Source organism: Astatotilapia calliptera, chromosome 2, assembly GCF_900246225.1.
Source record: "Astatotilapia calliptera chromosome 2, fAstCal1.2, whole genome shotgun sequence".
Classification (NCBI taxonomy): Eukaryota; Metazoa; Chordata; class Actinopteri; order Cichliformes; family Cichlidae; genus Astatotilapia; species Astatotilapia calliptera.
Genome location: NC_039303.1, coordinates 34615990 through 34633730, shown reverse-complemented (window position 1 = coordinate 34633730; position 17741 = coordinate 34615990). Strand labels below are relative to the sequence as shown.

General features: G+C 40.2%; 2 protein-coding genes across 3 annotated transcripts; both read left to right on the top strand.

Annotated features, from left to right (window-relative positions):
- Positions 1-900: 900 nt before the first annotated feature.
- arl13a (ADP-ribosylation factor-like 13A) lies at positions 901-10761 on the top strand. 2 transcript variants are annotated; one of them, XM_026145568.1, is made up of 10 exons: positions 901-1184; positions 7730-7846; positions 8022-8092; positions 8179-8431; positions 8565-8670; positions 8798-9003; positions 9080-9188; positions 9707-9974; positions 10062-10178; positions 10292-10761. In XM_026145568.1, the coding sequence occupies exons 2-10, from the start codon at positions 7788-7790 to the stop codon at positions 10345-10347; spliced, it is 1245 nt and encodes a 414-aa protein (XP_026001353.1). In that variant the 5' UTR covers positions 901-1184; positions 7730-7787; the 3' UTR covers positions 10348-10761. The 2 variants fall into 2 exon arrangements, with proteins under 2 accessions (XP_026001353.1, XP_026001344.1); XM_026145559.1 differs by lacking the exon at positions 901-1184 and adding an exon at positions 5219-5376.
- Positions 10762-13538: 2777 nt separating this feature from the next.
- Positions 13539-16139, top strand: tmem35 (transmembrane protein 35). The gene is made up of 2 exons (XM_026180582.1): positions 13539-13840; positions 14779-16139. Exons 1-2 carry the CDS (start codon positions 13721-13723, stop codon positions 15142-15144), a joined length of 486 nt encoding a protein of 161 aa, XP_026036367.1. The 5' UTR covers positions 13539-13720; the 3' UTR covers positions 15145-16139.
- Positions 16140-17741: the final 1602 nt, after the last annotated feature.

Here is a 17741-nt window from a genome sequence, read left to right as displayed (position 1 = left end):
AATGGATTACACGGTGGTATTTTCCTGTTTCATATTGTTGCGGGTCAGGACTGTTTGGGTTTTGTTTGACAGTTATGTGCCGTTGTTCCAGGCAGGGCGGCAGCGTTATGGTTGCCGTGGTTACAGGGTGACGCTCTCTCTGCGACTGTGTGTTTCCTGGGTGAGAGAGGCCTTTTTGTTGTTGTTGTTGTTGTTGTTGTTGTTGTGCTAAGCTAATAGGCAGAATGCTACAGGCATAGCCCTAAAGAATGTAGCCTCGTGGGCAGTGTAGTCCGTGTTGCAGGGAGAATGGACTGCGACACGTTATGTGTCTGTGAGTGCGAGGACGAAGAAGAAGGAGAGTGGAAAAGTATGAGCTGTCATCGAGCAGAAACGGGAGCTGGAAGCATGTAAATATAATAATAACCACTGCAGCCAAGAAGAGAGCCTGACGAGCCCAGTTGTAAGTAAGCTATTAAGACTCGACTGTACGCTGTGTTCGTGTTTTCCTCTGAAACAATAAGTTCCGTTGGAGCAGCCTTTCAACGCCTCTCTCTGTCTCTGGCTAGAAAAGTTGACCCAGACAACAAAGTAAAGCTAGTTTTCGGCTACTAGCCCAACTCGAACCGAGTATTAGCCAGAAGTCCTTTACTACGGTTCGGAGCCGCGGACCTTCAGTAATAGTAATAAATCACACAGCAATAGTACATTCATGTAGTTGTAAAAAGCATGAAAATATAGTATGTAATCCAAAGTATTCAGAATACATTACTCTCATTGAGTAACGTAATGGAATACGTTACAAAATACATTTTGGGGCATGTAATCTGTAATCTGTAGTGGAATACATTTTAAAAGTAACCTTCCCAACACTGTTAAAAAATATAGGCTACACACACACAATATGGGAATATTATAAAGATTATTTGTAATTGTTAAAGTGCAGTTTACTCTGTCAATGAAATACAGTATGGTTCACGATTAATCAAACGAGTATGTACCTAATTAGTAGATATCAGAGATAAGAAACTTTTAATGATAGTCAGCCTTTGTTTAAAATATAGCAAAACAAAGGAGATAGAAGTTTTAAAAAGTGTTTAAGGTTTAATTTCAGTGGGCAAACATGTGGCTGGCTGCATAGGAAAACTCCCACTGGCACTAGAGCTACTACAACTGAAGGAGGAGTGCATCAGTGTTCATCTTCAGTAAGTACTAATAATCTGTTAGAAAATGTTATACAAACCCTAACAATTGTTGTGTTTTATTCTCAGACTAACCTCTCCTCTCTCACACACAGAGGTAAAACAGTGAGAAACAGCACTACACTTTTATTGCATAGAGTATACAAATGGAAAAACACTGTGAGGGCGAGAGCACAGAGATCATTTTCACTTCCATTTTTAGTTGCCACATGCAGGCCGGGCTTGGTTCTATTGTAGTAACCTTCAGGCCTGAGAGTGGAGCAGGCACACAAACAGCTGCAGGGAACTCCTAAAACTGCACTCAGTCTCACAGAGATATTTCCCCCCTATGTAACTGTTAGTTAGAAGGGCACTCATTAGTCAATGCGCTCTGCAGTACAAGTGGGAACCATTTGGTTGTTTGCTCATCTATTCACGCAAACAAGGGTTATCACTGTTCAAGGAGCATGAGAAAGCCACAAGCTGGAGTGAACTGCCTGACACCTCCACTCAACCACACATTTAGGTTTCAGTGTGGGGGTTCATTTCAGTTAGTATCTGAGCCTTTTTCTGGGATTTTCACCTTTTCTGATCAATTAGATTAAAAAGCTGGTGGACCAAAAGCTTTTAAATAAGCCCCCACCCTCCTTTTTTATTTTGCTGAACTAGAAAAGAAAAGAAGCTCAGTTTACACCATTGTGGTTATAGCATTGTGCCATAATTTCCTCTTCTCTACAAAAAAAAACAAACAAAAAACCAGAGGAAGTTTTTCCAGTTTTTCAACACAGCTCACCCAAACGTGACCTCTTCTCGTCTAATCAGCTGCCCTGTAACTAATCATGCCTGGCATTGCGAAAGGGACCTAACATTACATTACCGTGTTATTGGTCAGTCAGGTCAGGAAAAGGGTGCGCCGCTGGTTGTCTGTTTACAGTTTTTTAACAGTCACCCTGGGTCTGTCCAAATGTGTACATAAGAAAGAGCAATGCAATCCCAAGCATACATTCATTAATACACTGATTACTTTCCAAAATATCTAACAGTTCGCTCGACAGTTTTTCAAACCAGAATGTGAAAAGCAGCCTAATGTAAGCTGAGAAGCAGTAGCAATATTGGAAGTTGGGGGTCTTTGAAACATGATAGCAGTGTGGACAACAGGAGGAGATAGGGGTGTGGTGCTGAACTGCTGCTGTTTATCACTGTGTGTGCGTGTGTGTATGTGTGTGTCAGCTGACGCAGGGCTGTGGTCAGAGCTTTGGATGAGTTTACTCAGCAGAGGGAGGCAGTGGCTGATTGGAAGTCGGTTTAATGACATAATGAGATAAAGCTCTCACAGAAGCCACTGATCCCAGTCTCTGAAAGAAGCCATTACATATTTATTTGCTCACAAATTAAATCATGGCTGCAGAAACCCCACCTCTTTCACTCACCCTTAACTATGTGTGGGTTTTTCGCTGAGCATCGGGCTTTGGGGGAATCTTTAAGGTGACTTGTTTTGAGATTAATTTATAGTATTGAAGGGTTTTACCTGCACTGAGGAATTTTTCATAACTAATTCCGCCAAAGAGTTTTATCTACTAAAGACAAAGAACAAAATTTGGTTGTCATTTACTCATTCACACTTTTGTTTACAAATGGTCAGAAACAGCAAGAAAATATATCGATTTGATTAAAACAAGACAACACAGACTAACAGCCTTTAATATACTCGGAGTGATTGTGCTTGTGTGGATTCTGAGCCAATGCTGAGCCAGGAAAAACTCTGGATTTAGATTGTATGGTGCACAGCAGTCACAGGCAACAATAATAGATCCGGTGTCTATGACGCCATCTAGCGGATGATGTTACACACAAACTGTATCGGGCGGCTTAATTAGGGTATTAATACCATTATGTAATATATTCAGATGATGCTTTCCTAATGTTAGAATGAATGGCTGTTACATAAATAAATATGTAAACAAACTTGACTTTGCTTTTTTTTAAAAAGAAAAAAAAAACATAAATAAAATAACACGTTATTTATTTCCTCCTAATTATTCACACTCAATACATTTTTTATCTTTATCTGTTTGCTGTTGTTGTGCTCTTTGAGAAATGGAATAAATTAAGACAAAAAGATCTCAAAAGTCACAAGTAATATCCCAGCCGACATGGTAAAAAGTCACCCTAAAAATAAAAGAAAGAAAATGAAAAACAAAATCATATGCACAATATTATGCACACAGATATGCATAAAGGAGCATACATCCGCTAATAATTGTTGCATTTTTTTTCATTATCCAGCCTCATCTACAGTTCCCCTTTAATTCCCTAGAATATTTTCCCATGTATTCCTTTTATAAATAGAATCATGGTCACTATAATTTGGCTTTAAAAAGTAGAAAAAATCCCTCTTTAATGTCAAAGTAAAAAGAAAGACTTCTACATTAATTTCACTTAAAATAACATTTATCATGTAAAGTAACTGGCTGCAGAAATATTCACCCCTTTCAAGTATAGCCATATTTTTCCACAATAGAAGCATTAACCTCACACGTGTGAACGCCAGTTTTGCTCTATTTTTGCATGGGGATCAGGTGTGAACAACTCTTTTTGATTTGATTGAAAACATTCATCTTGTTGTTTTTAAACCATTTCTGCATAGCTGTGTAGCTTTTGCTGAATAAAAGCTAATGATTCTTAGTTCCCTCGGAGACTCAATCAGACGGTCCTCCAGGATTTCCCTCTACTTTTACAAGCCTTTGAATGCCTGCTGCTGCCACCGCCCTGTTTCACAGTGGAGATGGTGTGCATGGCTTGATGTGCACCAAAACATAGCATCTAGTCTGAAGGCTAAACAACCTTCTTCCAGTCAACAGCGGAGTCTCCCACATGCCCTTGGATGAATGCGAGATTTGGGTCTTTCTTTGCAACGAAGAGATTTTTCTACCTTTTTTTTTAAGCACTAGCAAATAATTTTCTAGGCACTTCTGACTGGTCATAGGTGTCCTGTCTTGGTGGCCTCCCTCACCACTCTTCTTCTTGCACAGTCACTCAGTTTTAGGAGGATGACCTGCTCTAGGCTGACTTACACATGTGCCGCTTTACATTTCCATTACCTGAGCTCCAGGGAATGTTCAGTGACTTGGATTTTTTTTGTACCCATTCCTTGAATTATACTTTTCAATAACTTTTTCTTTGAGTTGCTTTAGGTCTTCTTTTATGTTCATGGTGTAACTGTAGCCAGAAATATTGATTAACCAGTGACTGGACCTTCCAGACATGGGTGCCTTTGTACTAAAATCACTTGAGACACATTCACTGCACTTAGGTGATATCCATTTCACAAATTGTGCAGTTGCTGCAACCATCTGGCTGGACCGCTTTTGAATTAGATCGGTCACTTTAAAAGAGGGGAAATATTTATGCAGTAACTTATTTTACATGATATATTTTTATTTAATTGTATAAATCTGTTTTTACTTTCACATTAAAGAGAATTTTTTTCAGGTAAGTTCTTGTCATAAAAGCTAAAAGATATCAAAGGAGAGCCAAAAAAGGAGAAAACATCCAAATGGCATTTTATGTTTTCCTGATAAACCTTCAGTAGGGTTCCCAAGGATGTTATTTTTACAAGACCCAAGCAATAAAAACATTGCTGCCTATAAAGCACCCTCTCCTAGTGCACTTGCACCCCCAATAGCTGCCTATCCCACTAGGACACCCCCAGGCATCCTCTGTCCAAGCACTGATGGGTCTGATCTGCTCTCAAGCCACAAGGAGGCACAACACAATATTAGGTGGCTGTAATCTTTCTGTTTTAATTGTAAATTCAGTGTGACACTAAACGGCCCTCATAGTGTCATTATCTCACTGAGAGACTGAGATTGTGCAGCCTAAATCCATCTCTGCTACCACTTTCTGTCTTGACCAAGAAAAGGAGATCACAGCACGCCACAGATCACACCACTCGACAAATTTAGTTTTCCGGGGGTGGATATAAGCGCCTTCATTTGGTCGAGTTCCAGAAGGACCACGCCATCCAATGGGATTAGAAGTTGGTTCAGAGAGCTCTGGGATTGGTTGAAAAGCCAATACAACATTTTCCAGATTGCACCTCCCACATGGGGTGACCAAAGGCTTAGTGTGAGCCTGATTAGTTCTGTAGCCGATGGGTACAAGATGTCAGTGAAGACGAGCACCCAAACAAATGCATGGACATAGACATACTTCTGTGAGTATTCATTGAGCAGAAGGCTAAATCTTTCAAATTTGCAACTTTTATATGTAGTGGTGTCAGCTAATAGCTCCTGCTGAATTTAAAATGCTTTTCTGTGAGTTATAGAGTCACTGCATTTTACCAGGCATGTGACACTGTTGGTGTTTGTATGAAAAATGATTTTTTTCAGGGCAGTTTTTCCCATGTAGAAAAAATATCAGTCATAACTGCTGCTTTGTTTTAGTGGGGAATCCAAATTGATTAACCGTTCTTTTATGGTAGATTAAAAGTTTTCATAAAAAGTTGTTTTTTTAAATCTTTTGTTCTGATTATTTGGGATTTTTTATCAAATTAGATAAAACTGTTTCTTATTTTCCATTGTTAGTAGTCCAGTTTCTTCTTTATTTATGCCTCTTAAAATGATAAAACTTAACTGATGTTTTGTATTTTATAAACAATTTAATGTTATGTTTTGTGCGCTACATGGGTGTGATGCCTAAAATGTACTGAAGTCATTGAAATTAATACATGCAACATGCACATTTAGTACCCTGGATTGGTGATTCCCTTGTGTTTCAAAACTACTCATGACTAACTAATCTGGTTTAAATGTCTAAAACAATGAGATATGAAAACCAGTCCTCTTTACACCATAGCAGAAACAGGGGCGGCCTCTTCTACAGCCAGTACAAACATGGGGCAGCTTGTTAACAACACTGTAAAAGCAGGCCATTCTAAACTGGCTTTAGCAGATTACAGGACCTGAACAGATGCACTTGACAAAGGAAGATCTGCTTGTGTGTGTGTTTTTAGCACATGCCCTACCTCAGATGCACCTGCTGTGTGTTTATTGGGAAGTTTCAGGATGACTGGATGACTGCTCATGCATCCAATGACATGTTAGAGAGCTTCTATGAGGCAAACACACATTCAGTGGCATAAAGACAATATCAAGAGAAGTTACTGAGAAACATCATGCAATACTTGCTTGTAATGGCCTATCTCAGGGGTACTTGGAGAGGCTTGAGCCCATATGTTAGATATGTTAGCAATTAAGAAAGTATTTGTGAAGAGTGTGGCTGTTGAGAAATCAAATCAAATCAAATCAAATCACTTTTATTGTCACATCACATGTGCAGGCACACTGGCACAGCACATGCGAGTGAAATTCTTGTGTGCGAGCCCCACAAGCAACAGAGATGTGCAAACACAACAACACAAACGAGCAAAATACAAGAATGGCCAACCTGAAACTAATAAATATATGTACAATATATAATAGTGTATGCATTTCTGGATGTGTATACTAAATATTTTCCTACGTGTGTGTGTGTGTGTGTGTGTGTGTATACACATTTTTACAAATTAAATAGTAAAAAAAAAATAATAATAAAAAAATAAAATAAAATAATAATAATAATAATAAAATATACAGAGTTGAATATGTGCAAAACAAGTGGCATTTATATACAGTGTGGAGTGCATAATGTTGAAGTTCCAGTAGTGAAGCTGAGGTGTCTATGACGTGTTCAGCAGTCTGATGGCCTGATGGAAGAAGCTGTCTCTCAGTCTGCTGGTACGGGACCGGATGCTGCAGAACCTCCTTCCTGATGGAAGCAGTCTGAACAGTTTATGGCTGGGGTGACTGGAGTCCTTGATGATCCTCCCCGCTTTCCTCAGGCAGCGCTTCCTGTAGATGTCTTGGAGGGAGGGAAGCTCACTTGATGTAGTTCTGATAGATCATCGGTTCCAGAAGGAAAAGAAAAAAAAAGCTTTCAAAATTAGATTAGCTATTATGGTGGACTAACTGGTGTTAGTGGTGGGATTCTCAGAACTGTGATGCCCAGGAGGCTAAATGAGAGGACGACATGGATAAGTTGCATCATAATGGACATTTTAGTTGGAGTAGAGAGCATGGTGTTTCATGTTTTCAATTATGACTTGGTTTACGGTTGTTTACCTGTTAATGAGGGGGCTGTTATATGTCTTCACATCAAATTTAGGAAATTTTATCTGCTTCAGTGGACAGAAGAGTTTATGTTAAAGACAAATGTGCCTGCAGTCTTGCTTTTTGCAACTATCATGCATAGACATGAACTGTTTAAAGTAGTGTATTCTTTCCTTCTCATGAAGGGCCATATAAAATTCCAATGAGGGCTTCTACTGGCCCGGAAGCCGTGCCCTGGATAACCCTGGGCAGTGAATGCACTGTCGCGAGTGACCATCTGTAAACGTCTCCTAAGTCCACAGGAGACAGACACAAAGCATCTTTGCGATGGATCTGGCCTCGTTCCCAAGTGACTCAACCTTCCAGCCTTATCTGCGTATGTGTGTGTGAGTCACACTGAGATTTACCATCTGTCTGCAGGTACCAGTTCCAGAAAAGATGGTGGCCACTGTGCACACCTTGCTCACCTCAAGTAAACATGTTCAACCTGATGAGCAACTGCTGCAACTGGGTCTCCAAAATACAGGAGCCAATCAGGTACAGATATTACACTTTCGCAATCTTCCTGCTGAACTTACTAAAAATAAAACGCTTCCTCTCTCAATCACTCGAGGAGATTATTTTTAGACATTCTTGTAGCATCAGCTCATTGATTGTTCCTAAAATCCACAGAAGTCATCTTAAGCTAATATCAATATGCATTCGTCTGCAGGAAAGTGACCATTCTTGTGGTTGGTCTTGACAAAGCGGGAAAAACATCCTCCATCAGAGGCATGCTAAGAGGTATGCATGTGGCTTTACCAAGGGTTCAACCTCAAGTGTTTATTTCAGAAATACAACAAGTAACCACCTGTGTTTCCCCCCTTCAGTCGCCAATGTTGTCGAATCAGGATCCACACATGGCTGCATTAGACATGAGCTGAGGGTGGAGAATTACCTGGTCACACTCTTGGATGTTGGAGGATCAGCAGAGTCCCGTGGCACCTGGAGGGAGCTCTATGGAGAGGCTCATGGCATCATCTTTGTTGTGGACTCTGGTGACAGGCAGAGGATAAAGGAAGTCAGGGAGGTTCTTTCGGACCTGTTGAAGCAGCCGAGGGTAGCAGGAAAACCTCTACTAGTGTAATTACACTCTGTTTTATATGTCTGAATTTTACATCAGATCTCAAATCATGTGCAAACAATGCCCCCTGGTGGCTCACATGTAAAAATACAGAACAAAATATTAATTGTGACACTTCTCTTTTGCTTTCAGATTGGCCAACAAACAGGATAAAATGAATGCTTTGCTGGGTAGTGAATTGATTGAGATATTGTCTTTAGAGAAGTTGGTCAACCAGAGCCGCTCTCTGTGCCATATTGTAAGTAATATTTCAAAATGATCTAATCAGGCTTAAATCTTATTTAATAAAATATAGACAGCGCTGCATTAAAGGGGGACTCCTTAGATGTGCAAAGAAACTGAGCTTTCTTTCTGTTTCCACTCAGGAGCCTTGTTCAGCCTTAATGGACCTGCGGCGCTGGTCAGACAGAAAGACTCTGCGAGGTCTTCGCTGGTTGCTGCGAGCTGTTTGTCTGGATTATCCAGAGCTGTGTGCTCGTGTAGCTCAGGACAGCAAAAGGCCTCTGGAGCCAAGAGAGAGGGAGAGGAATGGAAAAGCAGAGAAAGTGCAAAGAAAAACCAAGGTCGAACGGTAAGAAAGGCCTTCAGAGCTCAAATATTGCAGATAAAGGCATTAATGTTTTAACATGAATTTGTTATTACCTCAGAATAAGATCCAGCAAGTCAGATCTGCGCAAGGTTCATCGGCCCAAAGACAAGGAGAAAAAACCCAAGAGCGAAGGAAAGCTGCAACCCATTCGGAATATGCTGCAAAAGGTCAGAAAAATGTCTTGCATTCTTTATAAAACCTTATAAAATGTAATGCGATCAGCAGCTAGGCCATAAATTCTTCATAGAATAATGATGGTACCATCGCAAATAATGATGGTGATTCTCAAAGAAACACACTAAAACTTGTATAAGCAAAAACTCCTAAATCCTAAATTTGTTTCTGTGGCATATCTGTTGTATTGGGTTGTATTAAACCGCACATGTAGATGCTGTCTGTCTTCATGTGTTTGCTCTACTATGATTTTATCTGTTGCATTAAATGTTCTGTTTTAAATTCATTTCAATAGGGCTACGATTAATGATTAATCTGCCAATTCTATTGATGATAAGTCTAAATGTCGGGATGCACAATTCGTTTAATAGTCTGCATTTTCAGAAATACAGAAAAATGCCCACCTCAGCTTTGGAGAACAAATTCTCCCATTCTCTTCTTTTGAATTTTCATTTTGGTGATGTGGCAGGTGTATAAACTGCACTTTGCTTTAAATTAAATCTATTTCCAGGACACTTCGCTGAAAAAGAAGCTAAAGACAAAGAAGAAGAAGAAGACAGTTAAGGTGAAGGAAGGTGAAAAAGATGAGGGACCGCCGAACGAAGAGGAAGAGGACGGTGACGCCAATGAAGGAGAGCAAGATAACTCTGGTCACAGAGACAAAGCCAGCAGTGCTCTGATCCCTCCAAAAAAGGACAAACTTAAACGCAAAACAAAGGTGAAAGAAGAGACGCTGGATGTGCCAGAATCACCAGAGAATGACGAGAAACCACTGAAAGGTTCCCAAAAGCAGTGATTGGATTACACTCAGTTTTAGTGGTTAGCTGTTTAAGAATCTCAAATCTACTTTTTTGTCTTCTGTCTAGTTAAAGGAGAAAAGAAGAAGAAGAAGAGAGTTGTGAAAGTGAAAAGAAAAAACAAGATCAACACAGAGGAGATGCCAGCAGCTTATTCGCAGCCCGTGGACCTTTCTGCAACCTTTGGTGAGCCTCATCCACTTCTTCCACCCAACAATAAAACACACTAACCACACTTTGGACTCTGACAGCATGAAATCGCAGTTTTAATATTATAAGTTCAACCTGTCTCCTGACAGATCTTTACCGGAAAGCAATACTAGCTCTGAAAGAGCGTCAGGATCAGGGACAGTGAGAGTGAATCGTGCGTGTGTCCTGCCACCTGAGTGTGAGGATGTGGGTCCACAGCAGACGTACACAACACATTGCATCCCTTCACACACACACTACTATTTCTGTATCTCTTTCCATATTGTAGACTTTCAACCTGATTCCTGAACCTTTGGAGGGAATTTGCAGACTCCGAAGTGTAGTGAAGGGCAGGTCTGAAGAGTTGTGCTTTGATAAAATAATATCACATTGTAAAAATAAAATGTGTTAAATATAAACTTGTGTACACGGCCAATACATCTAAGAGGATTTTGTTTATATACATTTTTGCAGTTTTGAATGAAAAGAAAACTGGATTTTTAAACTGTTTGTCTGTTTTGTTTTTTGTAATTATTGTTTAAACATTTTCCCATAATAAACAGTGTACTGGGGAACGTTCTGCATATTGTTGAGTGGATCACTTGCATAATACACTAGTATATATTATATAATAAACATTTGTTAATACATTTGCATAATTTCAGGAAACTGGCTCGTGCTGGGCAGCGGCTGCACAATCCTCCTCTGTTTTCTCCCACAGTCCAGAAACATTCACGTGATGTTAACTGGTGTGAAGATAAGGTGGTTGAACGGCTTAAATGTAGTATAAGGTGCTGAATCTGTACTTTTAGGTGTCGTTTGATAATTAGTCATGCATTTTTCCACCTTTCTTCCATCTGGAGAAACTGTTTACCAGATTGCTCGACAGATTTGAGACTTAGCTCTGCAGTTTCTGGCTTTGGCAGAATGATTTGTGAGTTTCATCCATATCAGCTGCACTTCAATAGCTTTCAGCAAAACCTACTAAAGGAACAAAAGATGTAGATAATTGTGATTTGTTCGGTGGTCCTGATCATCAGTTATGATGAAGCTTGTGGTTTCTTCATTTCTTACTGATAAATTTTGGACCTTTTCATATTAAACTGGTGAAAGTGCTGTCCTAAAATATGTCACAGCATTATTACTGCAAGGAGAAAAGTATAATAAATCCAATCAAATATGATGAAATAAGCTGAACAGCTCTCATAGAAATATGGGTGTTCGCTTAAGGAGTGGTTGAATGGTAAATTAAATACATTATAGACTCACATTTTACATTAAACAGATATTTCTTTTGTCTTTTATAAAAACCTGCTCAATTTGTAAGAGAAACTAGTGACTATATAAAAGGGATATTTAGGGAAGCTTTTCTTTTTAGGATCCTAAAATACCACCCGGTGCTCTGATCATCAAATGCCAAAGTCTGGCGACATTAGCAACATATGCTTTATTTTTCATTTAATTGTAACTCAATCTTTAAAATCTACAAAAATCCTATTTCTAAAGCTGTGCAGACAAAAGAAAATTGCCAATTAACGCAGGAGGAAATGGCTGCAAAATCCACTTAATAAGTGAAAGAGCTGTGTCAACATTTCATGTCTAATTTCTTTAACATGTGCAAATATGATGTGTGAAAACATGAATTTGCATTAGCAGCCATGTCCTCCACAGGAGGCAGGACTGTCGCGCTTCCACAGCTGCTCGCAGTTTGCGGATCGCTGAGTGCAGCTTTCACTGACAGCCTGTCAATGGTTCACTCACTGAAAGCTGATGTTAAACCAATCATCAGATTGCAATGATACCACATTTTCATAGTGGAATTTATTTTCCTTTTGTCTGGTGGTGGGGGGGGGGGGTGGGGGCAGTATCAGAGATGCCAGTGGCGTCAACAAACTAATACACAAGGGTGGATTCATTATTGCCCAGAATCCGGAGACATTTCAGTCAGTGAGCGACAGGAGGTCACTCGACAAACTGCTCTCCATCATGGACTCATCTCATCTCGTTCCATACTACAGAAGGGAGCAGAGCACCTTCTCGCACAGACTCATTCAACCCTGCTGCCTTAGTTCCTACTACTCCCTATGAAACTCTACAACTGCTCTCCTTTTTGTCCGTTGTGTGACCAGTGATCCCCGTTTTTACTCTTTACACCCATGACTGCAGTCCAGCCTATACCAGTAACACCATCAGCACATTACCAAATGATAACACAGTTTGTGGACACATCTCAGATAGTGACAAGTCTACCAAAAGAGATAAGATCCTGAAATTGTTAGTTTGGATTTCAGCAAACAACCTGACACTGAACACCAGGAAAACAAAGCAAATCATCTTTGACATCGGGAAGATGTCAGTGCAGACCAGCTCCCTGTCTACATCAGTGGTGACTGTGAGGGCTTATGCTGGTCTGTCCTGGACTACAAAGACCTCAGCAGTCACCAAAAAGATGTACAATTGTATAAGTCCTTTAGATGTGACCTTCACCAAGGTCAGGAAGAATATCTGGCACCCAGATATGAGAGAAAATTTGTCAGGATATTCAGGAGCAACCCAGCGACCAGCAAGGCTCAAGCCTGTTATGAAATGGAAATTGCTGGAACACCAGTGTCACTATTGACAGTGAAGCAAGGTTTTCTTCACCATGGGCTGAGAGGGTGCCAACCATGAAAGAAGCCCCTGCTACATCTTCAAGCTCGACTGAAATTTGGAGGATGGATTTGGAATGGATAAAGCAGGCCAACTTTAAGCTTCTCAACCTGAACCCTGTTAAACCCTACTGAATTTGTGGACTGCACTTATAAGCTGGGCCCATGCCAGGAAACCCACCAATTTAAATAAACTTCAAATTCTCCCAAGAGGAGTGGTCAAATATCCAACCAGAACTATGTCAGAGGCTAGTTGATGGCTCCCACAAGCATCTAGTTGAGGTGCAACTTATTAAGGGACATTCAAGCAAATATCAGTGGTGATGCAGATTTACATTTGAGCCACTTCAAATCTGTGCACCCATTTGTTGTTTTTTAAAATCATTAAAGGCGCATGCTGCATAACCATTCACACTCTGGAAATAATTGAAAGCACAAAATTACCATGTCATTCATGCCCATGATAATGCATGCAAACATTTATCTCAGCATATAGCACAGAAGTGGGTTTTATATGTTACCTCTTTTCGTTAAAATCGCAGAGAGGCACAAAACTCATATATAAAGTTGTTGTTAAGCAACTTGAACCCAGAGCTTTTATCTTGGCTGTGAGCTAATGCCATAATTCAGCACTATGAGTGTTTCACGTAGGATGCGTGTCCCTTCCCTTTAATCTTATTCTTAAACTAAGATGAGAAGTGGGTCTTCTGCCTGCTCCGCATCCAGCAGCTCCCTTCCTGCTGCTGCTGGATGCGGAGCAGGCAGGGACCCCGGTCGCCATTTTTATGGTAGATCCAGAAGCCCATCCCCCTCGCGCATCTTCACTGGGAAACGTTCCGACTTTCATTCAGCTCAGCGGGAAGCGCCCGGCCGCATGCACGGTACTGAAAAATGGCTTCACCAAGGACAATAACCATTGTGGCTCTTTCTTTTGCTCTGGGTTTATTTTTCGTGTTTATGGGGACCATTAAGCTCACCCCGAGACTAAGCAAAGATGCATACGACGAAATGGTGAGTAGCGTTGAGTCTTACCCGTGAAGTGTCCGCATCTTTGGGGGGGGGGGGGTAAAGGCCATTGTTCTGCGGTGACTACAGACTCAATGTGTAGGGAAGCTGACCTAAATAGTAAAAGGACGGGAAAATGAGTGTTTTAGATGCTGGGTTGCTCTTTTAATAGGCCTGTCTGTTGCTTGTTTTCCCAGTGGAGAGTCCTGTACGGTTATACAAATGACCTGCTATTATTGCCTGCAACAATACTTTTAGCACGCATGCTAAGCCACCGTGTTTTAGGATAAGACTCAAATTATTTTAGCAGTCATCCCTGTAAACAGATAGCATACATAAAATAGTTTAAAACGGGCCTATCCTTAGCTGAATATGGATGAATAATGAATGAATGAAAGCACTTCCTTTTTCTTTCTTCTTAAAACATGCTGTAATTCAGCTTAAAGATACAAAGAAGCATGCGGGATAATTAACAGTTTTGGAAGTGAGAGATTGGCCTTTATAACCTAAAATGTCTTGTAGCTCCCATGGATGGATGGATAGATAAGATAGATAGAGAAGCAACTTAGCAGTTGGAGAGCAATGGTGGCGCATTCGAGCAATTTCTGTGAGATGCACCTGCGGGTGCTGATGTTGAACTATCCTGTGGAAGATCATCGATGGCATGCCTGTTGGTTTAATTACTGCATTCCCAAGCTCACTGAATATCATAATTGGATGAGTTTGAAGGTTTTCTTGAGCAGTGAGCAATAGTGAGCAATAGGCTGGAGAGTCATTGTGCAGCCACAGTGATGATAAACTGTCATCTAGATGTTGTACCTGCTGACCTGAGTGTGGTGACTCCACCTGGTCCTTACATGGCCTCACTAAAGGACATTCATAGCAGCCTGTAGGCCAAAGTTACACACTATAGGTATTCATGAAGATTTCTTTTTTCTTTCTAGAAAAGGGCATACAAGAGTTATGCCAAAGCATTGCCGGGCCTGAAGAAGATCGGGATCAGCTCAGTCCTGCTACGTAAGATCATTGGCTCTCTGGAGGTGGGCTGTGGGGTGGTTCTCACCCTTGTACCAGGCCGGCCAAAGGACGTAGCCAACTTCTTGCTGCTGCTTGTCATGCTGGCTGTGCTCTTCTTTCACCAGCTAGTAGGAGACCCCCTGAAACGGTACGCCCACGCTCTAGTCTTTGGTATTCTGCTCACCTGCCGATTGCTCATTGCTCGCCAGAGTGATGACCGGCCAGAAAGAGAGGACAGCAGAGAGGAACAGCACATCAACGATCAGGAAAAGAACAAGGTCAAGCAGTCTTAAGGTCTTTCCTCTTGGTCTATGGATTGTAGTCATTCAAATTTTGAAGGAAACATTCACTCCTAGTAATAATACTACACACACACACATCCTCTGTCCCATCCAGCTGCTGACTGATGACTCTCACCTACTCCTCTACACTCTTACTGTGAAACTGAGAACTCCTGACCCATCCATCCTCTACATAACCGTGGACAATCGTACCTTTGGAAACTGATGAGCTCAGCTCATTGTCACGTTTATCCATCCCTGTTTCCCTATTTATTTCAGTCCTACACTGTGTTCAATGTTTTACTCTACTAAGAATCTCTGTTATGTTTTAGGTTGATTTGAGAATGCTGTTTTTCATTGAAGAATCTTTGTTGTTTTTCTTTCTAATTTGTTTTTATATTGTAGGTAGGAGAGGTTAATGATGAATTTCAAGCATGTTTAATTTGGTCAAATTTACAGAGTTTAAACTAAAAAAGGCACTGATAAGGCGAATTTTGGACTTGCTGTACTTTTTTAATTCGTCTTACATATCCAGGTCTGATGTTGATGCAGTGTTACCCAGTGACTCCTTCAGTTAAAAAAACAACCTATAAATCCTTTTTCATTTTTCATCTCAGTAGACTTTTGCAGAAGTACGCATGAAATCTTCTCAAAGTAAAATAAGCTGAATATCATCCTTTCAGTTCTGTTATTACACTGAAGTTGTTTAGCTGGGAATGATGGTGCTCGCTGCCTCAGACGTCGGCAGCCTGCTTGTACTGCAGAACACAACCAAATCAGAAGAGTATTTTCTCATTGAAACTCAATTTTACCATTTGTAATTCACAGTTGGAAGTCTTAAATTCTAATCACGGGTTTGTTTCTTCTTCTCTAAAGATATGAAAATAATTCCTACTGCGGTTGAAAATACTGTCAATTTTGAGACTCACAATATTTCTGTAAATGATATACTTAAAATAAAGAATTGGAGCTCAGCCTGACTAGTGCATTTCATTCCATTAAAGTTAACTAAAAATACCTTAAATATGAATCACGAGCTGCCCCCCCCCCCCCCCCCCCCCGCCTTGTTATATAACTTCAGCCAGTCCCTGTCAAAGTAATTCCTTCATATTAGCACATATCCTACATACTACCTAGAAAAGTACTGTGTGCAACAGCTCTGCAAGAGAAGTCTTGGTCATTTTATTCTGTCCATTGCACATAGATTGGTTTATTATAAAATGCTGCTTAACTCAGGCTGGCATTAAGTTATTATTGTCAGAAGGGACTGACTTTCGCACCTTTTTTTGTTTATGTGAATTTTCTCATAAGATGACTCCTGATGGCCTAAACTCAAAGCTGTGTCTGACACAGCAAAAAAAAACAAAAAACCCTCATATGAGCAACAATCAAACAGGCTCACTGTACAGACTGGCTCTGATGGTTGTTTGTCTTAAGCCACTTTTCCTCCTGCTGAGCATGAAAGCTGGATGGGATATTTGTTACAGTTTGGATGAAAGTTATAAGAAGAAGACACGCTTTAAAAATCATGCATTATGCATTCCCCAAAGGGCAAATTATGACAGATGTTTGCAGAACAGCTTTGTCCACATGAAAAGAGAAATTTGTTTGTGAGTTGTAGCTGAGATTTCTGGCATACTGAAGAAAATATTAGGTAAATGAAATATAATATGATCTCTGGAAAACTAATTCAATCCCTGCAAAATGGCATAGGCATCTTAGATCCTTTGCCCTGCGTGTTCTTAGATATGGACATGTCTTTTACAGGCATATTTACTAACATAGATACATATAACTATGGAAAAAAAAAATTCAGGATAGACATAGCATTTTGGGTTTTGCTGCTGAATTACAGGAGGGCATTATTTTCTCTTGCAAAAGATGTTTTTCTAAAGGGGATAAATAAGGAGGCACTGAAGCACCACACTTTCACAAGCTGTTATCGTGGTTGCCACATTGATATTTTGGGATGAGCTACAATCTTTGTTCCAAAAGTTCATACGAAGTCCCACTTGATGTTTGTCGACTGTGCTTTTGATTTAAATTGTAAATGACAGATTTAAAAAAAAAAAAATCCACCTGACAAGGCTGATTTCTGCAAGGCTTGATCTGAAGATTTTCTGTGCCAGTTTTGGAAAAGACTGGAAAAAGGGCGAGTTATCAAAAATATTCTAACCAATCCATAACGTCCAATATGGCTGTTACATTAATTAGTTAAGCATCAATATTCCATGGAAATTATGCCACAGAATATATGTGAGATGATCTATAGTGTAATGGTTTACAGATTTGCCTAAAACAATCAAAAGATGCCAAGTTTGATACAGGGAGGAGAAATAAATCCCTCTGGAGTTGAGTCAAGAAGGGCATTAAAATAGCTTTGTTCTACAAAAAAAAAAGATTGTATACATCTGGGATATTGTCCTCCCACTGTAGACTGCATTCGACTAAGGATCTGGCGTCTATATGTAGGAAGACTCAGAAGTGTTGGTATTTAATTTTGGACAAAGCGTTTGAAGGCTACAGGATTCAAGAATGGCTGGCAAGATATGAGGTGCTAAAATGTAACTTCATTAATGAAGTGAAATTTTTTGCTGTGAGCACCAAAG